The following is a 24,370-nucleotide window of genomic DNA, read 5'->3' on the forward strand; positions in this document are numbered from 1 at the left end:
ATTTTGTGACAATAAAATAATTTAACAATCAAGCAAATTGCTATGCTTTTTCAAGGTGTTCTTACTCTGCTAACGAAACAGCTTCCCTCCAATTAGCTATACAGCAATGTTCATGGGTTTTTTTTTTTTTTTTTACTTGATTCAATTCTGTTTTTTCTTCTTTTGTTTCTTTCATTATTGCTTTAATCTTTGCTACTCTAAATTTCATACTAATATTAGGAATTAATATTCTTTTAGTTCTCATCAGTACAGACATTGATCCTGAAACTCTCCCCACTCGGATAAATTTTTCCAATTTAATTTGAAGAACACTCAAAAAAACAAAAAGCAGTCAAGCAGCACTTTAAAGACTGGCAAAATAGTTTATTAGGTGAGCTTTCGTGGGACAGACCCACTTCTTCAGACCATAGCCAGACCTGTTACTACTCAAAAAAACTTTCAGTCATAGCTGCAGTAGCCTATTTTTTTAAACCCTTACATGTACTAAAGAATGGCAGAAACAATGTGATATGTACATGTCATTTAGGGCCAAGAATGGGAATTAATAGGTAAACATTGCTATTAGATCTATGAAATGTACAACAAAGAGAAAAAAGAGTTAAAATCCATGTTGGTGACATCACAGGTAGCAGAGTTCCATAACTCACACAGTGACTTTGCTTTTCTGCAGTCATCTCTGTTCTTGTATAATAAAAAGCAAAGCGGAAAAGACTTACACCACTAACTTCTATGGAACAACAAAATCATTTAAAATCTCCTTGGTACTAATCTAAATTCTGTTCAGCCAAGGAATGATCTATCTGCAGTGCACAGAAACCTGCTACTTCACTGACAATATAGACGGAGCTCACCTACTAATGTAACATGGCACAGTTCCATTCACCTCAAAGGATCTTACCCCTGCAGTAAATTTGGTCCTTTGAGGAAGTCCAAACGCCCTAGTTCTGCAAAGATAAATGCAAATGCTTGAATTTAAGAACATGAATAAACTACCTGATATCAACACGAATATTCACATACTTAATGTTAAGCATTTGTAGATGTTTTCAGGGGTTAACAGGCACCTTTTATTTTCTTGCAAGCCCTACAGAGTCCAGTGACTTCAATGGGACTCCCCACAAACAAGATTATAACAATGGTTTTCAACTGTTTTTCATTTGCAGACCCCCTATATGTTTTTAAATGGAGGTGCAGATCCCTTTGGAAATATTAGACATAGTCCATGGATCTTCAGGGAAAGGCCAACCTACAATGAGGGGAGGCACAGGGACAACTGCCCAACGCCCGATGCTTCAGTGGCAGCTGGAGCCCTTGGCCATTTAAATCACTGCCAGAGCTCTCAGGCAGGTGGGGGTGGCGAGCCACTATGCATGCCCATTCTGCCTGACCCCCCATCCCTTCTAGGAGCACAGGAACCCTCACCTGGCCCAGGGGCCTGGCAATTCTGTGGGCCTCTTTGCCCAGGGAATCCTGGATCACAAGTTGAAAAATCAGTGCTCTGTGGTGACAACAGCCTTTCACAGACCCCTTGGACAATCTGCAGACCTCCCAGGAGGCCTATACCCACAGGTTGAAAATTATCAGAGGTAGCCAAGTTAGTCTGTACTTCAAAAACAAGAAGTCCTGTGGCACCTTACAGACTAACAGATATTTTGGAGCATAACCTTTTGCGAGCAGACCACCTTCCTCAGATGCATCTGACAAAGTGGGTCTTTTCCCACGAAAGCTTATGCTCCAAAATATGTTAGTCTATAAGGTGCCACAGGACTTCTTGAGGTCGAAAATTGCAGAGGGGGTGGAGCTCATGCGCTGAAAGGGAAGCCGGGCCTGCTTGCAATAACTTCACATCTCTTACCACATCTTTGACCGAGACTACCCAGAGAATCCACAGGACTGGGGAGAAAAAAAAAATCGGAAGAGTGGCCATGGTCCCAGAGTGAAGGGCTCCCTGTGCAAACCCAGCCACGAGCAGAGCAGAGCAGGGCATGGAGAAGGGAAAGCCATACCGCCTCTTAAAAGTTAGCACCACTTTTAAAAATATACACACGCGTACGCAGAGGCCGAGCGAGAGAGCGGCTGCCCCCCGCGGGCAGGCTCGTCTACACGACAGACTGGAGGAGTCTCTCCCCGCATGGCAGCAGACGGGGAGAAACCTGGCTGGGATTATCATGCTAGCTAGCACCTCCCGCAGGGATCTACGGGACCGCGGCAGGAGCCCGCCCCCGGCTGGAGGGACATCGCAGCAAGCGGAGATCCGCCCCTCCCGGGCAGGTGCGCCCGGCTGGCTGCGACCTGCCCCCCCCGCTGCTCGGCGACGCGAGGCGTTAGGGACCATGCCCGGGGCCGGCTGGTGCAGCCGCGTCTCCCCCGCCCCGCCCCGCCCCGTCTCCTCCCCGCCGGCGCCCTGCCCCCTGCTCCCCCCGCCGCGCGGCTGCCGGAGGGAGCGTGAGCCGCCAGCGAGCGGGGGTTAAAGGTGCCGCTGAAGGGAAGTTTGGAGAAGGTCGTGCGGTGTCTGTGCGCTCCGTCAGCATCATGGCGGAGCCCAGCGACTCGCCTGTCCACCTCCAGCAGCAGCAGCAGCAGCAGCAACAGCCGCCGCCTCCCGCGCCCGCGGCCGCTCCAGCCGCCTGGCCCATCTGCAGGGACGCCTACGAGCTGCAGGAGGTTATCGGTCAGTGGGGCTGGGAGGTGCGGCCGGGCCGGGAGGCGGCCGGGAGGCGGCGGGGATGCGCCGGCAGCCGGGCCTACCGGCGTTTGTTCTCCGCAGCCTGGAGGCTCCTGTGGCTGCGGCGGGTACGCCCGGCACTGCAGCGCCTGCAAACTTTATTGCCGAGGCGCTGGCTGGGCTGGGCTGGCTGCCCCGCTGTCCCCACGCGCGGGTGGGGGGGGGGGTACCGCGGGGCATGGCGTGACCCCGTTTTCCCCACGAACGGATGGGGTGTAGCCGGGGCTGGGCGCGTCCCCACGCGCGGTGGGGGGGGGGGGTGGCTCTTGGAAAGAGCGCAGGGCAGCTGCCCCAGCCCTTCTGTGGGCCAGGGGATGGGGGAGCCGCCCTAAGCATCTTTCCTCCTCCCCTGTCAGCTGGCGAGCAGCGAGCTGTAATTAACCATTGGCCTTTCCCTATCTCTGCTCTAACGGTGCACTTCTCTTCCTCTAGCTTCAGATTAGTCTGCATTTCGCCGGTGGTTAACTTGGGGGGAAGGGGGGAGTGTTGTTAATCTCCCCATCTGCGGTTTGTGTTGTTTTCCTTTTCTTAAAGTCTTCATTTCCCTTTGCCCCCTTAGTATCACTTTCGTATTTCCCCATCTTCTCTTCTTAGCCTCCCCATCACTCTTGTCTTCTATACACTATGCTCTTAGTGAAACTGCTGTTGAGATTATAGTTTGATTTAATTGGTGCAAACCCTCCAGTTCAGTTTAAGGTTTAACACCCTCCCCCAAACACACACAGTGTATGCTGTGCCTGTTCACATAACAGTTAGTTGCTGTTAAAATGTGGCTGATTTAGTTTTCCTCCCCTCCACTTTGCAAGATTTAAGATGATCTGGTCCAGGTAAAAATACATATAATGGAAGGCTGTACTTTTTTTTTTTTTTTTTTTTTTTTCATCTGGAGGATGCTCATTATTGCTGTTCAGAAATACTGTTTTTTTTAAACATGCCAAAATTAAAGGCCAGGTCCAAAATTGAAGTAGTTAACTCCTTGAGATTTAGGCTGGAACTAATTTCTCAAATTCCTGCAATTTGCTTTGTATTGCTCTTGTAATCAGTGGTATTTTTAATATTGAGCATTATTGTTACACATTTTTAATGAATTGTAAATCATGTACATTACGCTTTGTTTCTGCAGCTGTTGAGTTTCCACAATCTGAAACTAAGAGTAATTGCCAAAGAGTAATAACTTACCCCTGCACACTCATGTTCCAGTCTGCTTCTATTTTACTCATATTTTCTCCCTATTTATTCCCCTTTCTTCCACTTTAACTGCACTAAGTGACTGAAGAAAACAAAGGCCTGGTCTATGCCAGCAAAACTTAAATGGAGGGCAAAGGGGTGGGGGGACTCTCACTTGTGACTGTGGTATAGCAAGGGTGCCAAAAGCCCTAGCATAGCAAGAGAATGAGAATAAACTAGACTAGAAAGAGTTGTTTTGCTGGTGTAAGGTACACCCTATTTAGGTGTGTTTGGTTGTAAACTGTACCCACCAGTCCTTTCTGCTGCAGAAAAGGCCTGAGAAGGTGTTCAATCTAATCCTTATCTGCTTAGGGAATCCGTAGTTAGTTTGTAAGTAATGGTGGTTTTCCTCTGGCATAGCTGTACAATGGCTGAAGATTAGGGCAGCAGGTGGGGGAGTGTTTACTTCTCAAAAAACGTGTATAAAGAGTTAACAGCATCCATACATTTTAAATAGTATAATTTATATATTGATACAAATGTTTGAGGTGCCTATAATTGCAAAGATGGGACATTCTTTTTGGAGAAACGCGTTTCTTGTGCAAAACAAAAAATAGCAGTAAATTAGCACTTTAAAGACTAACAAAATAATTTATTAGGTGAGCTATCATGGGACAGACGCAGTTCTTCAGACCCTAGCCATACCAGAACAGACTAAATATTTAAGGCATAGAGAACCAAAAATAGTAATCAAGGTTGACAAATCAGAAAAAAAAATTATCAAGGTGAGCAAATCAGAGAGTAGAGGGGTTTTGGGGGGGAGGGCCGGCAGTCAAGAATTAGATTAAGCCAAGTTTGCAAAAGAGCCCCTATAATGACCAAGAAAATTTGCATCCTGGTTTGTTGAAGAATCACTTCTTCCTTGCTAAGGAAGGCAAGGTAGGGTTCTACTGGAGCCTGATCCAGTAAGATGTAGATTGCCTTCCTGGATGTGCTTAGTTTCCTCCAGTTTTATTAAATTATCATTACATGTAGTTTAGGCGCAATGACTTTTTCTCAATTCCACAAGGAATATGTCTTCCCAGTAAAATAGTCTTTTAACTAGAGTGTCTCAGATACAGCAATGTATTGGTTGTGGGTTTTGGGTGTTTTTGGTGTTAAGTTACACAGATATCCCTTAAAAGCCTAAAATAAGATCTAATGAATACTGGAATTTCTACTTTGCATACAAGTTCCATACAAATGAGCAAATATGGACATAAGTTTAGAGTTGTGGGCTCAATGTAATATTGTGTAACATTGTCTAATGAACTTTGTGTACGTAGGGTTGCCCTTGTATAGCTCTTCCTTAGTATCTACGGGAAAATAATACAGTTCCAAAGCCTGACTGCCAAGCCTGTTGACTTCTGCTCAGTCAGCAGCATTTAATCACTTCAGCTCTTAAAGTTTAATCACTTCATGAACATGAGGCCTGCCACTTAGTAAAATAAACTTTCCACCGGTGAATAGAGTTAGGTATACACAACTATCAGCAGGATAGAACAAAATCTATCCCATCAGGTTCTTAACAGTCCTTTGCCAGTTAAAGCAGGAAAAGTACAATATAGTGAGGCATTTGAGTGGGATTCTTAAGAAGAAAGATATACCAGTGTTCTTTAGCACAGACTTGGAGGTTTCTATTGTATGGAATATTTCTTGAAGTTGCTAAAGTCAGCTTCTATCAGTAGGCCATATGTAAAGCCTTAAGACAATGTTTCCCAAACTTAAAACATTAGTGTACCACTTTTGGGACATGGCCTTTTTGGTGTACCTCCTCTCCTAGTGCTTATATCGTGATTGTTAGTAACTTATTTTCTGCCACATACCCCTTTAAAATTTTTTCAAGTATCCTCAGTGGTACATGTACCACACTTTAGGATATACTGCCTTAAGGGGTATATCAGTGTTAATTTGTGACAGAAAAGTAATCTACTTTTGGCATTGGTCATGTTTGATTTTAATAACTGATGAGGGTTTCCATCCTGTTCTTATAGGGTGAAAAACTGGAAATAGTGCCACTGTTTTTAGGCAACCCCTTGCTTGCTCTTAAACCAGTTCCTACCCTCATGGCAATTTAAAAACTGCCCTTGAGTTTCTATATAGCAGGTGTAATAGATGATGGTTTTTCCTCAATCATATACTTGGCTAGCTGGAGGCCAAATGCTGATTAGGGGAAAAATTGGTAACTGAGACATGAGAAGCACTATTTCCTTTAGGACCCTTAAAAATAAACAAATTTTCTCAATTTACTGAACAACATGTCCTTTTCTAAGTTTGTGTCAGCTCCTTCATTGCATATTCCTATTATGATGATGATTTACATGTTGAAATGTGATATGCAGATTCTTGGAACAGAAGGGAATAACGGTGTAGTTAGAGGTTTACAAAAAGGCTACTATTGTAAGCAAATTGTCTTTAATGGGAAAAAGTAAGACTCAGTATCATGAAGCTGGGATCTTTTTATTGTGGATTGGCTTTGAATAAAATGATGAGACATCTGATTTGCTGTTGCTTCACAAAACTTCTACATTATCTTCCTTTCTACCATACAAGGGAATTTACTTTGAGACCTGCTAACTGGATTTCCATTTGTTTCTATCACATGGTACATAATTCTAGTTCTGTTGTGTTGAGTCCTAAATCAAATGGATGACATGTTGATTGTGAGATTTCCTGCATACTTCTGAACAAATTATGTACGATTCTGTGCCTCAGTTTACTCATTTAAGAGTGAAGAGCTAGTTCTCACCTACTTACTGGCCATTCTGAGAACCTTGGATGGAAGATTCTGTTATAGAAGCATCAATACCACCTCAGCTAGCAGTGCCACCAGCGTCCATTCCTTGTAGAGCCATATTTTCTCCTGTAACTTTGGTGTGGTTGTCTGTCTAAATTAGAGTTATTTTGAAAGGAAAGGAATGGGTCTACAGAGTTTGAAGAGAACTGAAAAATTTTAAATTACAGATCATTTCTAAAAATTCTCACGTTAAATTTTAACTTAGGCCTAACTTGCCTTCTCACACTTCCCCCACCCCCAACCCTTAATATAGATAATTGCCTCAAACTCCTGGAATCTGACTTCTGCATCAAACAGTTTTATGTTTTAGGAGAACCTGTCCACTTTTATTGTAGTTTTAGGAACAACGCTGCTCCTACCGACGTTAGGGCTTTTGTTCCGTGCTTTCCCCTCCCTCCCTTGGGCTAATAACTTCACGGAGAGCAGGGCCATTTACTCAGATTCTATTTCTTGTGGCTTGTTTTAGCTTAGAAAGAATGAGCACTTCTGGAGATTTGACCTAGTGGGGATCTTCATTAGCTTAGTGTTAGACACACACACAAGTTGAGTTGTGACTGCAGATTTTTGCTGTCTTATAATGGAGCAGGAAACATTTTCGATCGTTGTGGCTGGAATTGCAGTGCATTTTTCCCATTGTCCCTATAACTAGGAGAGTATAGTATCACTGATTACCAGAATGCCGTAAAAAACTTGTGTTTAACCTGAGTGAGCATTCAAAGGTTTTCTTTTGAATTGGTAAAAACAAAAACTCTCTAGCCACTTCCAATCTGCTCAACAAAACGTTATACTGCAGCCGTGGAAGCCTGGGTAGATCTTGACACTAGCTGTTGAAAGAGGCTGTTTAAGTACATAAGTTGTAGAACATTTAGGAAACTGCATTATTTGAGAACCAGGTGGTAGTGGTAATATTTATAGTGTTTAGAATTCTTCTGTCCTTAGAAATGTTATCGTTAATTATAAAGAAATGCCTGTCCAACTACAGACTGAACTCTGATCCAAATCAAGTAGTGTACTTTCACCACTAAAATATTAAACAATGCACTTTTAAATAGGAAAACATATACATACATAAATGTACACACACTAATGCCACTATCTGCCTGCAGTGAAGTCTACATATGTAACTTACTTGCTAGTCATGACCATTTCTTTTAAGCTACACGTTTCTCAAAATGTTAAATACTGTTTAAAAATTTGTCAATTGACAACTTCCCATTTAACAGTTCTATTTCTCTAGTCTTAAAATAGCAAATACATAGTACAGCAGAGAGACTAAAATTAATGAGTCATCAAAGCGGTTACATTGTGATGAAACTTGCATTTCTTCATAATTTGGTAGTTATATGGTCATCTAGGGTTCTAGGCAATTGAAAGTCGTCTTGGTATAACTGTTTTGGATATTAACCAATGGTAACTGTATAGAAAAAATGAATTTCAGACTAGTTCTTTGTTGTCATTTCTCATCTTATGTCTAAGTTGTGGGTTTTGTAACTGATGAGGTTATCAATTTCGACATTAGTTAGCAAACTTTTGCAATTGGTTTTAGTCTGTTACACTATCTGAAGGTGGCAGCCCCTTCCAGTTCAAACGAACTTGTTAAACCTGACCATCTCCACACCAGGAAACTGAAGGACATGAAAATAGCTCAGAATGAGTGCTGAAGAAGCGGATAACAAACTTAGAAACTTGGATTTGGTACATATTTATTAGTAGTGGTAAAAACAAACTTTGTATACCTTGTAATCTTCAAACTAATCTAACTCTCTTAATAAACTCAAAAGTCAATCATATAATATGTTGTTGGTGCTGTGTAGTGATAATTTACAGAGAATTGTATGCTCCAGTTTGTCCCTCCATCCAAATTACTGCACAACCTTTTTACACTCAGCCAACTCCCTTGCTGCTTTATCACTCATTCCCGAGGGTTTCTGGAACCTGACATGCAGTAGCTCAGAGACCAGAACAGTCTAGGTGCTGAGGGGAGCCAGATGTTATGTGCTTCAAGAGAGGCTGCTGTGCAGGGTAGTGTTGGGAGTACAAGAGGTTTGGGAGTAAAGAGTAGGTACTCTTCTGAGTATTAGAAAAAGCTCTATTGTTTGACAATCATACTGAAATGGTAAAATTTATATTTCCACAGTTTTACCCTGGTCCGGATTGCAGGCTATGGGCATCTAGGGAAGCATGCAAAGAGGGCCTAGGAGAGTCAGTTTGCAGCTAGCCTAGATTTAAGTGTGGTGAGTTGTTCCTCTCTTCTAGAGAGCAGTCTGTTTTGGGTTCTTGTGTTACAGATTCCAAGGATAATATTCTAACTTTTGCAAATATGCCATACAATGATGCTTGAAGAGGACCTACTTTAAGGACCTAGAAGAGTTCTAATGGAATTTGTTCTACTAATCTATGATTTTTGTACTGGAGAGGCAGTTGCCCAGGGAACTAGTAGGCCCAGCAGACTAATTGCATTGATCCAAAGTTTGCTTCCCCACTGGAACCAGAAACTCTTGGAAGTTAGGACTGGCCACACTCTTACTCAGTGGAAGTAAGCTCATTGCACAAGGGCAGAAGCAGGTGTCTATTGCAGATGCCAGAGCAGGCATTGCTGTGTCACAGCTCTGTGTGTGGCACTGACTCAGAAACCCTACTCCGTGGTTTAATGTTGGCTGTAACCCCTCTGCAGTGTGACTATTGGTATTTGATATTGGAGGGTGTTGATGTCTTAGCCTGCAGATTCTTTAGAACTGAATAGCTGCTGATTAAAGTAGTTAAAATATCTTTGTTTGTTTTTTAAAGTCACATTTTAAATAAATTCTCAGTTTCCCAGGCTTTTTGTGTACAGTAAACACTCGAGATACATGCAATCAAGTTGTGCATGTCTCAGGTTAATTCAACTGCCACCCCCACAGGATCAGGAAATGGCTTCTGTCGGGGCAGCAGCTGTGAATCAGACTGCTGCCCCTGACAGGAGTGGTTTCCCAGTCTCTGGAGCGGCAGAGAGCCTGGCTACTGGCTCCCCTCTGCTTGCAGAGCCAGGAAACTGAGCAGGGCAGCAGCCCTGGTTTAGTTTCCTAGCTCCAAGGAACAGAGGGGAGCCGGGAGCCAGTCTGCCCCTAACTCCCAGCTCCCCTCTACTGGCTGGAGCCAGGAAAATGACGAAGGCTGCTGCCTTTCTCAGTTTCCCCTCTGTCCAAGTGGAGGGAAGCCTGGAGCCAGGCTGCTGCCTGATTCCAGCTCCCTGCCGCTTGTGGGACCAGGGAAACCCAGTCACGCAAGCAGTAGGGAGACAGGAACCATGCTGTGCCCTGATTCCCAGCTCTCTGCCACTCTGGGGAAACAGGAAACAGACCTGTCCTGCTGGGCTGGTCAGTTTCCCAGTTCCTGCAAGTCCAGGGCCTGGTTCCTGTCTCCCCTTGAATTGCATGAAAATTCGAGTTATGCTGGGATTTCGGAAATGCAATCCCCTTGTAACTCGAGGGTTTACTGTACTTAAGCCTGACTCTTTTTCACAGCAGTTGTCCAGGGTGACCATCAAAACTTCCGGGAGGCATAGAAGTTCACCAGCTTTCCCAACTGGATGCCATTGCTGCAAAAGGTGTCTAGCCCATCTGGTTGGGAAAGTTGGTGACCTTAATGAAGAAACCTATGAGCAGTAAAGAAGCCAGAATGCAGTCTGCTTGCAGGAATAGGAAGATAATGATGGCATTGTTTTACCCTTTTGGTTTAACTTTTGGAAGTGAATCTTGCCTATCCAGAAAAGCTGGAAACTTGTTTAATTAAAAACATACATTTTGTAGAGAGAAATACATTTACTGCTTGCTAAGAGGAAATGTTTAAAGTACGGTTTATTGCACTGGCTAGAAAACTGGTACATAGACCGTTCCATTGCGTTTGATTTTATTTTCTTTGAGGTTTCAGGGTGCTGGTGTATGGTGATCTTCTGGAAAATGGTATTGTTTAGTGTGCCAAGACTGTTCTATCCTGCATTAGACTAATCTGCCATGGTTGTGGCTTTTAGGTAAGACATCTGTGCTGCCTGGGGTAAGATGGCAAATAATGTGGGGTTGATGTCAAATAGCTGAGCAAAAAACTGCTTTAAGGCTGTCTTTGGCGTGCATCTCCTGTTGCAAGTCAGAAGAGCACAACATAAAGCACTTTTTAGAGCTGTAAAATAATGGATAGTTGATAGTTACTGTAATATACTTGCCTAAACTAAGTCTGTATTTCTGAGTCCTGCATGATAGGTTTCAGACTTACATGGGTGTATCTGTTGGTGCTTACAGCCCAAAGATTGAAATGAGCAGATATCCTAGTCCGTTTTGTTCAGTCAAGCAAGGCTTACCTGTATCTTTTGTATGATGTATTTTGATCATATAGTTGGGTATTCTCTTCCCTCTGCTCCCCCAGCCTGTCCTGGGATTATGTGGTAGGTCCCTCTCCATACTGCCTACCAGCTCTCCTGAAACACTACAGACAATTGCAGTAGGAGGGGACAGAGCAGGGAGCTGTCCCTTGAGAGAGCGAGAGAGAAGCAGGTGACAGGAAACTAGATATAAGCAGAGCCTGCTGAGAAGTCTGTTCCTGAGAGGCAATTGATAATGAAGGGGAGAATCCAGTGGAGACATAGACAGACTCAGGGAGACAGTGGGGGTGGAGCCCAGAGATTCATAGTGGTAGAAAAGGGTGCACTTTCTCCAGTCTGACTTCAAATAAGGCAGAGAGCTTCTAGAGTCTGGTGCAGAGTTTGGTGAAGTTTAAGTATTTCTCTCCATGTGTCGCTCCCTCCTCCTCTTTGAAGCAGAAAATGATCTAAAACCAACTTCTTCTGGGATCATGGAGCTCCATTGCTTCTGGATTACTTGGAAAACAGTACTCCTGACAAAATTCTTAGTACATTGACAAGTACAGTAAAGCTTGGAGAATCTTTAGGGTGCTTCTTCGTATGTTTGCCCTTAGAAAAATATTCACGATGTGCTGGCAGTGGCATACCTTTTTAAAGGCTGTTTTTCAAAGGTGCCTTAACATCTTTTTATTACTCGCATTAGTGAATTGATAATTTTTCATAGAACCAGGAGGGGCGAGACTAATATTGCTAACTTTTGGTCTCTAGATGTTTGACCTAACTTAGCTAGTCAATGGACTTATGAAAGCCTAGTATGATAAATTAGCATTGATTAATTATTTTATCATCAAATTGACTCACTTCATTAGACTATTTTTCAAACTCTGTGGATCATTGACTTGTGGGATTTCTGATCAGAGGTGAGATTGTGCAGGGTGTTTAGTATGGACACAGATGTGCCCCAAGTGAGGCACTACATAGTACACCTAAAAGGAGACAGGAAGTAGAGAAGTAGTAGTGAGCAATCTTTTTTCTGATCATGGCTACTGTGGATGGTGTCATATGTGCATTATGGGGGGTTTGGTTGTGGCTCTGGTCACGTTTGGTTGTATGGTGGAGCTTTATTCATTCATCTTAACTTTAGAGCTCATACATTTGGCTCAAAGTTGAGGCTGATGCAGTTTGGATGCAGCAGAAACTTAGTATAGCTTCAAGCAGTGTGTGTATATGTGTCTGCATCTATTTTACGATAGGGCATAAAATATGCTGCTGTCGTTTAATAGGCCAGAAAAGTGTAGGGTTTGTATATTGCATGATGGACAGTGATATTTTAATTTATGGGGATTGCTTCCTGTGTTGTAAGGAAAAACTAGGCAAAGCTCACGATTTCTCTCCCATAACTAGTTCTGTGCAAGGTCCTCTTTACCAGCAATAATAGTGTTAATTATAGCTCCCTGGGGTCTAGGTTCCCAAAGTCCCATGCTACAAATAGATGCTTTCCCTAATTTCTTTCCATCTGCATCTTGAAAAAAACTTTATGCCAAATTTGTGATTAGATACCTACTGTTGTGTATTGCTGTACAACATACCTGCTCCTCTTTCTGACATTAGACAGAAATGCCTTGATACTTCAGGGCAATTTAGCAAAGAAACTGTTCTCACTTTCCTCTCACTTTTAATTGTTAGAAGAATGCCTACAAGTTTCATTTGTTTCCTCCTTTTTTGTTTTAGTATTCTGGGTATCATTGTAAGAGGTAATTTGTTGCTAATGTCCTTTGTGTGTGTGTGTATGGTGTTTGTTTCTTTTTTCATATATAATATAAAACCTAACCGTAGTGGTGGGAGCTTGATTTGTACTTCAACATCTCAGAATATTAACATTGGTGTCAAGTCAGCAGCAATATCACTCCCTTCTGTTGAATATGGGTGACTGGCCTGTATCAGCTGGCTCAAGCTCACTGACCTCAGGGTTGAGGGGTTTGGGCTCAGGCTGAAGCTCAGGTTCTGGGAGCCTTCCTCACTCCTCAGAGCCTGGGCTACAAATGAACCTGAGTCTACTGGTGTACACCTGCTGGGGCTGATTGTGTCTACACTACAATCATATCCTTTATTTATTATTGTTAGTTTGACACCCTCAGCAGTAACAGAAGACTCAGAAAATACTACATTGATGTTTCTGTGCAGCTGTAATTGTTTTAAAATGTTTAGTTCCAAACTGAAGGGAGGCTTGGAAAACATGTCTAGTGATTACATCAGCATCGTATTTCTTCTGTGTTTATGATGCTGCTGTAACTCTCCCAAAAGCTTATTTCTAGGGTGGGCCTTTCTGTACAACTTTTTAAAGAATCTGTAATTTGACAGCTTGAGAAATGGGGGCTGGTAGACATAGAGTTCTACTGGTTTCAGTAGAAAACCCTTCTGTTATGTCCCTGACTGCATAAGCATGTGATATTTTGCACTTGTTCTCCAGTGTGGTTCAACTGGCTAGGCACAATAAGACCTTTAGGCTGTGTCTATGCTAAGACAAAACTTCGAAATGGCCATGCTAATGGCCATATCGAAGAATTACTAGTGAGGCACTGATTGAATGTTCAATGTCTCAGTAGCATTAGGATGTTTCTTGCCCTGGTGCTTTGAAAGCACTGCTTTTGAATGTGTGTGGCTTGGCACGGCTACACAGGGGTCCTTTTCGAAAGCGCCCCGCACATTTCAAAATCCCCTTCTTCCTCTCAGAGCTAGATCAGAGTAAGGGAATGTCAAAGCAGGATGCGTATTTCAAAGCTACCCCCGTCTTCACTGTCAGTCTGAAATTTGAAGTTTGTTCACATGGCTGCCATTATGCTAATGAGGTGCTGAATATGCATGCCAGCACCTCATTAGCCTGTTTTGACTTGCTTCATAAGTGTCCCCTCCAATGGGACAATGGTAGTGAAGCAGCAGCCTGAAGCTTTAAAATCAGTGCTAGATGTAGGCACAAATGCTGCAAAGATCTGATTAGAACCTTGTCCTTCAAAGGCCATGTGTTGTATTAATTCTGCAGCTTGGTCCTTTTTCCCTTGCCAGCAGTGGGAACTGATTGGCAGATAATTCATAGCCTATGAACAATTATGCCAGGCGTCAACAATGCTTGGCACTAATGCCAAGAGTGGCACATGAGCCCATTTTCATTGGCATGCAAGGTTGGAGCTCAACCCCACCTTTCCTCCCCCATGCAGCTGGGAGCTTGCTCAAAGCCATGCCGCTTGTGGACCAATCATCACCTAAATGATAAAGCTGTACATATTTCTTTATTACTGAAGCTTTTGTAAGTAGAACCATTGGCTTACCTGACTTAAACCCTTATACTCTGGGTGGAGCATAGATCCTCCACAGGTCTCCTCCACTTCATTCTGTTTCAGGACAAAACTTCTAGCTGACTCCAGGAGTGCCCCTGTTGTCCTTCAGTGTCAGTAAATTTTCTCTATGTTGTCCAAGGTCTTCCTCTCTTGGATTTTTCTTACAGGCTCCATTTGGGAGCTTGGACAACTAGGCTGGATGCTGGTTTTCTGAGAGCGTGGCCTAGCCATCCCCACGTTCCTCTCTTGATTTGAACGTCAAGTGGTTCTTTCCCTGTTCTAGTCCAAAGCTCCTTGTTTGTGACCAAGTCTTGCCATTTGATGCGAAGGCTATACTTCGGGCATCTGTTCATGAATGTCTGTAGCCCGTGATTTTTGAAGACTTCTTAGTACGTCACGTCTCACATCCATACAAGAGCACACTCTTCACATTTCTGTTGAAGATCCAGTTTGATCTTCACAGGATATTATTTGTGAACTCCATATGGGATGAAGACTCTTGAATGTATCTGCTGCTTTCCCTATCCTGGCATTGATATCCTTCTCTGTTCCTCTGTCTCTGCCCATAATACTCCTGAAGTGGAGCTGCTCCACATCTTCCAGGTCATCCCCTTCCAGTACGATGGTGGAGTTTGTTGGACTGGTTGATTGTCATTGCCTTGGTCTTTCCTTTATTAATGCTCTGTCCAGTCATTGAGGAGCACCATTAATTACTCTCTCGGACCATACGCAGAAGTCAAAAGGTCAGATTTTGGCACTCTACCTCAGAATGTTTACTGACCCTGACCCCTGATATCTGCCAACACTTTCTTCTTTCCAGGATTTTGGGTGTTCTGTTCAAATGAGTTGCTCTTTCTTTTTCTTAGTTCTTTGACAACTTTGTCTGTTTTTAGTGATTTCAGATTTGCTTGTGTGTGGTTCTCTTTCCTCTTTAGCCTGTTCTTTTTGTTTTTTTAAATGTATCTCTTGCCCCTGAATAAGAACTTTCAGTCAAAATTACTTATGTTGTTGGCAGTATTTATTTTGAAATGTCACAGATGGTAAGATTTTTTTCGTATAAAACTCCTGTGTGGGTTGTTTTTGTATGGAATAACTCATTAGACCTTGGAAACAATGAATTCTGCACCAGAATTTTTAAGGGCAGCTTGAATACAAGTTACCATTTCTGTCTTGCATTGAGCCACTCAAAAACTAATGACAATATACTGTCTGCCATTCTTTTGTCTTGGAGCCAAGTGCTTTTTCAGAAGCTTGCGTTAGCTGAATTTGAATAAATGGTATAATATACTTCTCCCCATATATGGAGCATTTCTATTCTTCTGTACTGCAGGTCAGTGGTGAAAATAGAGAATGCTTATACTGGCATGTTTTTTGAAAGTCTGATTTAGGTAGAGGAGAAGCTTGTAGATTTTCGAGTCACTTTGGGATTGTGTATTCCAATAGACCTAACTATACATAGAAAATGAAGGAGGTCTAAATTAGCTGCTACCACTCAAAAGCAAGAGGTCTTTCAGTCATTGTGCATAGTTCTCTGAAAACATCCACTCCCATGTGCAGTGGCAGTCAAAAAACAAACAGAAGTTGGGAATTATTTAAAAAGAATAGATAACGATAGAGATAGTAAATTGTTGTCTCTGCCAGTGGTGCTCAAACTGTGGGTGGGGACCCTGAACTGGGTCACAAAGACCTCATTTTAATGGGGTTGCGGGACTGGTGTTAAACTTGCTGTAGCTGGTGGCTCAGACCCAAACCTCACCAAATGGGACTGAATCCGAAGTCTGTAGGCTTCAGCCCTGGATGACATACTCAGGGGAATAGGCCTCTAGACTTGGGGCTGAAACCTTGGGGCTTGAGAGGCTCAAGCTTTGGTTGCTGATGCTGAGGTCACATAGTAATTTTTGTTGTTAGTAGCGGGTTACGGTGTACTGAAGTTTGAGAACTCCAACTCTGTATAAATCCATGGTACACTCACCTGTTGAATACTGCATGCAAATGTGGTCAAACCTCAAGATGTATTGGAAAAGGTTCAGAAAAGGGCAACAAATGATTAGGGGTATGGAACAGCTACCATATGGGGAGAGAGTAATAAGACTAGGACTTTTGTAGCTTGTATTAAAAAAAAAAAAGGCAAGCTGGGGGTGGAGGGAATATGAGTGAGATCTATAAAATCATGACAGGTGGAAAAAGTGAATGACGTAACACGAGAACTTGGGTCGCCCAGTAAAATTAATGGGCAGCAGATTTAAAACAAACAAAAGGAAGCGTTTCTTTACACAGTGCACAGTCAACCAGTGGAACTCCTTGCAAGGGGATGTTATATCTTAGCCTTCACAGGGTTCAAAAAAGAATTAGCTGCATTCATGGTGGATATCCATTGAACCCGTCATCCAGGGTGGGGAGGGATGTACTATCCCTAGCCTCTGTTTGCCAAAATCTGGCAATGGGAAGCAGGAGATGGATCACTCAATGATTACCTGTTCATTCCTTCTGGGATACCTAGTATTAGCCACTTTTGGCAGAGAGGTCAATGGGCTAGAGGGGCATGGCCAACCTTTCCCCCCCCCCCCCCCCCCCCCAATCAGAGGCCACACAGCAACTTTTTACATGTTTCAGGGGCCAAACACAAAATAGCCCCAAACTACTCTTTCCCTGGCTTAAACCCCCTCACAGCCCCAAACCCAGGGTTAATTTACCTTACATTGGAGTGCTGCTTGCTGCTGCCCCCCCACCCCTGCTGGTCTTTCACTGGGCTCCATCTCCTTCTCACCAAGGCTGTGGCTCCCCCCACATGGCCCTCCTACTCCCTTTCCCCACATACAGCATGGCAGGGCAGCTCTCTGCCCTGCCACACTGAAATAATCAGAGTCGATTTAATTCGTTTAATGGCTGGATCTCTCCTGCTAGCCGTTAGAGTAGAATTTAATTTAATTGATTTAAGTATGGCAGGGCAGGAGACCAGAGGGGGAGTAAGGGGCAGAAGTGATGGGAGCTGCAAATGGCTCCTTAAAGAATCATGTGTGGCTCAGAGCTGCCAAGTCACCTTTCAAAATGGCTCTGCTGCCAGCTCTGTGGGCTAGATAAAAAAGCTTCATATACTGGATTCTGGCCCACAGGCCATGTGTTGGCCACCCCTAGGCTAGGTGGACTTTTGGCCTGACCCAGTAGGGGAATTCTTATGTTGTTCTAATTGGTGATCTCTTCCTTTTTATAGTTAGGAAGTTCTTCCTAATCTGCTGCAAGGGAGATCTAGGATCGGTATTACTATTTTTTGACTCCCTTCAGTGGACAAGGTAAACAACTGATCACCACCTTCTTTGTAACAACCCTTAACAGATTGGAAGACTGTTTATTAGGTTCAACCTCAGTCCTCTTTTTCTCAAGACGGTATGTGTTTCCATGTTAGATCAGGTTTATAATTTTTGTTGTTCCTCTGGACTCTGCCCAGTTTGTTTACCTCTTTCTTCAAGTGGGGGCCCCTAAAACTAGACACACATTCTAGTTGAAACCTCTCCAGTGTTTAGTAGAGAGACCATTAACTTTCATGTTTTACATACAACATTGCCATCAACACATCAGAGTATTCATCTTTTTTGCAACTGCATCAAATAGCTCTCATTCTGTCAGTGATCTGCTCCACAAACCTCTTTAGCTGTGTTACTACTTGTGTTAGCCAGTTATTCTCCCACCATTTTTTTCCCTTAAAGGTATTATCTGTCTTCTCTTTGTGCCCTTTTGGGGCTTTCAGGCAAATTTCCTAAATTGTCAAGGTGGTTGTGAATTCTAATACTGATCTCAAAATTTACATGTAACCCTTCCCTAATGTGTCAATTCATTTTGTAAACATACTCTCCACTCCATTATTCAAGCCATTAAGGAAAATATTAAACAGAACCAGGCCTGAGAATGAGACCTCTCCCTACTTAGATGCAGCTTTTAGTTTGACAGCAAACCATTGATAATACTTTCTGTTCAGGTTTCTCTGTTCTTTCCCTTCATTTACATATGACACATCTAGTAATGCTATGTCAATTTATGGAACCTTGCTCATTTTCTAAGGAAACACATACACAAGAAGTGTGCTCTGAAGTTTTTCTACATAATCTATTTGTGTATAAATCAACAGTTGACAAACTTTGAAAAATGCATAATTCGTATGTATCTCCTCAAGTACTGAGGATATTTGCCTTGCAAGTATGCATGAGAGAGGGACAACTTAGAGGTCTGTTTGTTTAATGTCCTGATACATGCTGCTTTTTCATTGCATACAGGGAAGTGGGATTTAAATTTTTTTCTTTTGTAAATTTAAAGTAGAATTATATTAAAACTGAATGCAAATGTCATGTTTTTCCGTCTTGGTATTTTGCCACTTGCTGCTTTCCGGTGAAAGAGATACCATTTTAATATGGGATGGGATAGGATGTAGATACACAGCGTGTGATGTGATTGAAAGAGATAAGTGGAAGCTGTCGTAACTGGCAATATGCCTTAACTCAAGTTTCCTAAAGAATAAGTAAATTTAAAACCTGTAGTTTTTGTTTTTTGGCAATTATATAAAAAATATCCTTTGATGTAAGTATTATTGTCTTTAATAAGGAAGATATAAGTTCCCCCACAGTCCTCAAAACTGACAATTGAAGAGGCTGGGAAAATTCGTCCTGTGTAATAATTTGTCAGGATTTATTGGGTTATTTCTCTGTTAAACACTTGTCTGTGCAATAGGAATCTTAGCTATGTCTCCTGGTATTAAGTGATTTCTTGTTAGAGGGTAATTTTTGTCTTCTGTGCTACTAGAACATATTCTGCACTAAATGTAGGATGACACAAGTTACAAAGTAGTATTACAAATCAGAGAAGGTGTATATGAGAACTGTTGTATTGAATTGCTAAGTAATATATTTTGACAGAGGAGGATGAAGAGAGAAAAGGTGACTGTTACACTCCCTGATTTAATCCCCATTCAGTATTGATTGACGTCAATGTCTTGAATCATAATTTATATTAGAAACAGGATATACTTGTTCTAAAGGTATTGTAATACTGTTCTCCAACTACTCTTAATTCTTTTCACAAAGAAATGTTTATTCTGGTGTGCTGATGTAACCACTAGAATATGTTGGCCTACAACCAAATACAGCCTTTGCACAATTGGGTGGTACTTTTTGGCTAACCAGGGCAAGACTGCATCCATCCATCCATATTTAAGCAATTAACTTACCCTAATTCAGATTCTTAATATTTTTCTAACATCATAAAAATGTAAAAGTTTAAAAAATTCAACATTAACTAAACTTTTATTTGAGGGAAGCTCTAATCCCTTGGAAATTTAATTTAAAAATGGGCAAATCAGCATTTTAACTTATTTAAAAGTACATTTTAAATATGGTGAATGCATAGTTTTGAATTCAAAACTTGTCTGGATAAAGAAAATAGTCTAACTGATCTAATTAACCAAATATTATCTATAAGAAATTAATTGAACTGCTTCTAAAATCTTGAAGGATATTGTGACTAGAAATTATTTTTTACTCAGATTATAAGAGGAGACCAAACTTCTTCCTTATTTTTTCCAACATCTTACTGAAAGTTAAGAGAAACTTGTCAGTGAATTTTGTCAATAAAGTGAAGTGAAGAAAATATTCTCTCTGCATCTTTGGAAGAGGTGGCAGTTGTCAAAAGCTAATTAAATATTTGAACCGCACTGTTTCCAGGTTCTTATCCAGTGATTTCCACCAGTTCGGTAGCTTGACTTTCTTGAAAAGTCTCTGGCCACAAACATCTACTTCTTAAAGTTTTTAATTAATTTAAATGATTACAATGAATTTGGTCCCTAACATATTTTCTCTAAATTTACTTTTGTTTTTATATTTTTTGTTAAACCAGTTTTTAAACATTGATTTTTATTTAAAAATCAGTTTCTAGCCATCCTGGAATTAGGTGCTTGACGTAATCACTCTTTGTTATTAGCATAATGAAAGTCCAAAGAAACAGTCAGGTGGGGAGAAGAGGGGTATTCGTTCACTCCCTTTACTATAGGCAGAACTGTATATGTATTGTCTTTCAAGTCAGTAATACTGACAGTTTCCTTTTTAGTTATCTGATGGTTAGATGATAATTGATTCTGACTTCATGTGTGTGGGGTTTTTGCTGGAGAGGATGATGTAGTCCTAAATTTTCAGGACTGGACTACTGAGTTCATTTTGAAAATGGCACTTCAGAACCAGCATGGTTATGTCAGCTCTTAGTTCTAGAGGAGACACGTTCCTAATGACCTTTGAACAAACCACTGTCCAGGTTCCTTGGTCAAAACTTTTCCTTCCTCATACTAATAGGCTGTTATTTTCTACCACAGAGGAGGCTGCATTTTAGAAGTGATGAAATGTATAATGTCTAAAGTACTCTGGGAACCCTTGTGGTGAAAAGAACCACATAAACCTAAAATACAACCAAATCAACAATACCACTGCTGCTTGCTTGCAGTTTATATAATAGGAGAGATGCAGGAGTTCTCTAAACTTTACATGAGTGGCTGAAAAACGCACTGTTGGTCATTTTGGCTCAAGAATGCATAGGCCTCACTTCTATTTCTAGCCTCCTCCCCTTAAAATATTGACTTCATTTACCAGACTAATGATGGATTAGAATTCTTTTAATACTTTAAAAGAGAATTTTAAACTGATTCCAACATTTGTGTTCAGTAAAACAAGATAATGTGAAATGTTTGAAGGACAAGCAATATTTCCAACACAAGGAGCTTGTCTTGGGAGTGAGGGCACTTCGAAATTGCATGGGTACTTCGTAGTGCCTGCGGCTACACAGCTTGGTGGTGCTTTGAAGTTGCTAACTTCCAAGTGCCCGTGGTGAAAACTAGCCTAATAAGGTGCTACATATGCATCGCAGCACCTCATTGCTATTCCCCGCTTGGGCTGATTTATCATGCCCCCTTTGAAGAAGGGGGCTAGGGTGGACAAGCCCCATGAGGAATAGAATATGACAGAATGGGTGCAACTTAGTAAAACTGTATGCTGGTGTTCTGTTTTTTTTTTTTTTTTTTTAAATGTAGCTGACACTGTGATCCATAAAATAGTTTAGTTGTTGTGCCTTGGAGATCACTTTACTGGTAGAACTGGATGTTGGTCTCAAAAACTATATTGTATAATCATTCTTGGGCTAAGTCTACACTACCAGACGATAAATTCAATTTTATTAAATTTTATAACACTGGGTTTTATAAATCCAACTTTTGAGAATCCTTACTGCCACACAGTCGAGTTAGTGCTGCCCCACTGAATGGCCAAACATCAACTGTTGCAGAAGCGCATTGTCGGAATTTATCCCACAGTTCCCTCATCCATGTGTTCTGCAGTGCTCATCCTGCTGCCCGGTTCCTGCATCCCTGCAATCTGGGCGAGCTGGGAGACTGACCAGCGCTGTTGTCTGGCTCTCTGGAGCCAGGTGCAGCAGTGCCAGTCAGTTTCCTGGTTCCTGTGAGTGGCAGGAAGCCAGGTGCAACAGCACCATTCAGCCTCTGGAGGCTAATAAATTTGATTCAAAGACATGGTTCTTCTACACCAGCATTCATTTGAACTTTGAAATTCAAACTAGACCAGGCGTGTCCAACCTGCAGCCCGCGGGCCACATGCGGCCCTGGACAGCTAGTAATGCGGCCCCACAAGATCATAAACTTTGAACGTTATTATGTGATTTATATACATTAACTATATTATATATTCTATATGCGGCCCAAGACAATTCTTCTTCACTCAATGCGTCCCAGGCAAGCCAAAAGGTTGGACACCCATGAACTAGACATTACGCCCAGCTGGTTTCAATGATGATATGGTGTTAATATTAGTGCTCCCTAAAGCGAGCTAATGGTATTTACAGTGAAGACAGTCACTTGGTACAATTGAGCTAACTGCCTTAAATTCAAATTTATCTGGTAGTCTAGATGTAGCCTTGCACTGTGATCTCTCTTCTTTGCCATGTCCCCCCAGCAACTTAGCTGTGCCTTTTTACAGTCTGATTCTTCTCAACCCATAGGCAGACTAGCTGTTTTGTTTCCATTCTGAGAAATGCTATAAGTACTCCTCTCCACCAGTGACTTTCTAACAGCTCTGTGGCATTGCTCAATCCTGCCTCCATGACCTTATGACCACCTGCTTCATACTTGGCTGATCTTTGTGTCTAGTCTACCTCTTCTTCTGTCTTGCCCTCTCTTGATAAGGGTTAACCTTTCGGTCTAAACCACCTGTATTTGGAATTCTTGACTCTCTTATCGCTCTCATCCTCCTTCCAAAAATGATTGTCGCTAATTTGACTCTTGCTGTTTTTTCTCCTTTACCTTTTTGACTAATTTCCCTTATTGTGTTCTGTAATGCTATGTAAAATCAACTGTGTTCTGCAATGGAGAGACAGCGCGATGCCAGATTGAGTTGATGTTGTTGCATGAAACCGTGATGTGGTCTGTGAGCAAATTTACCAATGTTGGTGTCGATGCAATGGTTGGTTGCGTTATTATAGTGTCACTGTCCTAGCAGTGATATGGTAGGTGAGGAAATGTGGTTCACGTACAGTACTCATCAGCTGTGTGTTTAAAAAAAACAAAAACAAAAAACCTTTTGATACTGACCCATAAAACTCAGTTTACCTGGGATAGGATTTATTGCAGTGTCATCATCATCAACCACCATGGGCTCAGTGCCCAGTGGGGTCTGCTGCTTCTCTCGCTATTTCCTTCCATCTTTCCCTGTCCAGTGTGGAGTGGCTTAGTTTGGTGCAGAGAGAGTCTACAGAATGAACTATATCATCTACCCCTTCTCTGTGGGGTCTGCCTCTCCTATTCAAACGGCTCATTATGCCAAATACCAGAGTCTTGATTTTTTTCATTTGTTCATTCGGCACATATGCCTGAATAGCTGTAACTTACATTGTATAATGTTCTGCAGTAGGTTCTCTCTTTGGCTGTATCTTGCTATATAATTCCTTGTTAGTGACCTTCTGCATCCATCCTATTCTCAGGATTTTTCTATAACAACTCCTCTTGAGCTCCAATATCCTTCTCTTCAGATATTTTTTTGTTCTCATCCATGTCTTACATCCATAAGAGTACTGCTTAATACGCCTATTTTCAAGACACTCAGCTTTGTTCCTAAGCTAATTGCTTTGCTTTTCCAGATGTTATCCATTTCCTTCAAACTCTCTCTTGTCATCGCTGTTTCCTTCTTACACGCAAGATCATATGTTCTGTTGCTCACCAGATATGTGAACTTCTCTACATTCTCTAGTTCAATCCCATCTACACTGATCTTCCTTCCTATTTCCTTATTTCCAAATACTATTGTTTTTCTTTTATCAATGCTCATAATCAGTCTCTACCACTTCTGTTCCTCTTAGTTCTCGTCTTTGATCACTATCTGCTTTGGCTTCCACTTCCTATTAATATTGCTAATCATCTTGCACACCTCCCTGTTCTTACGTTTGCCATAATACCTTTCTGTATCTTCACACTGCTTCTCTAACCATTTCGCCTTATCCTTTCTGGCTGCTTTCCTTACCTCATTGCATTTCACCCTATATTGCTGTTCTGTCCTCTCGGAAATATCCCTTTTGATCGACTCTTGGACCAGCTTCAGTGTCTCCTGTGTAATCCACTTGTTATTGATCTTCTCTTCTTCTGGAACAGTCTGCTCAATTGTCTCTTCTATCGCCATGGCTAGCCCTTTGACTCTCTTATCTCAGTCATTCTGTGTCTACGTTCCTTATCTTCTTTGTGAGCGCTGCTTTGTATGCATCCCTATTTCTTGCTCAATTAGCCTTACCATGTCTCTTCTTTTCTTACACTTTTTTTTCTTGAGTTTTATCTTGATGTTTGCAATCAATGGACTGTGGTTTGAGTCTATATCCACTCCTTGGAAAGTTCAGCACTGTTGTACTGAAGTTACCCATCATCTTCTTATGAAAATCATATCTGTCGT

At 41.9% G+C, this 24,370-nt stretch overlaps 1 protein-coding gene across 1 annotated transcript in view; it reads left to right on the forward strand.

Moving 5' to 3' along the window:
• The first annotated feature begins 2,392 nt into the window (after positions 1 to 2,392).
• STK39 (serine/threonine kinase 39) overlaps positions 2,393 to 24,370 on the forward strand; it is a 179,206-nt gene continuing 157,228 nt past the window's right edge. Inside the window, exon 1 of the mRNA XM_075000805.1 lies at positions 2,393 to 2,671. Coding sequence (XP_074856906.1) covers positions 2,533 to 2,671 — 139 coding nt within the window. The 5' untranslated portion in view covers positions 2,393 to 2,532. The remainder of the gene's footprint in view (positions 2,672 to 24,370) is intronic.

This window comes from Carettochelys insculpta, chromosome 8 (genome assembly GCF_033958435.1).
Source record: "Carettochelys insculpta isolate YL-2023 chromosome 8, ASM3395843v1, whole genome shotgun sequence".
Lineage (NCBI taxonomy): Eukaryota > Metazoa > Chordata > Testudines > Carettochelyidae > Carettochelys > Carettochelys insculpta.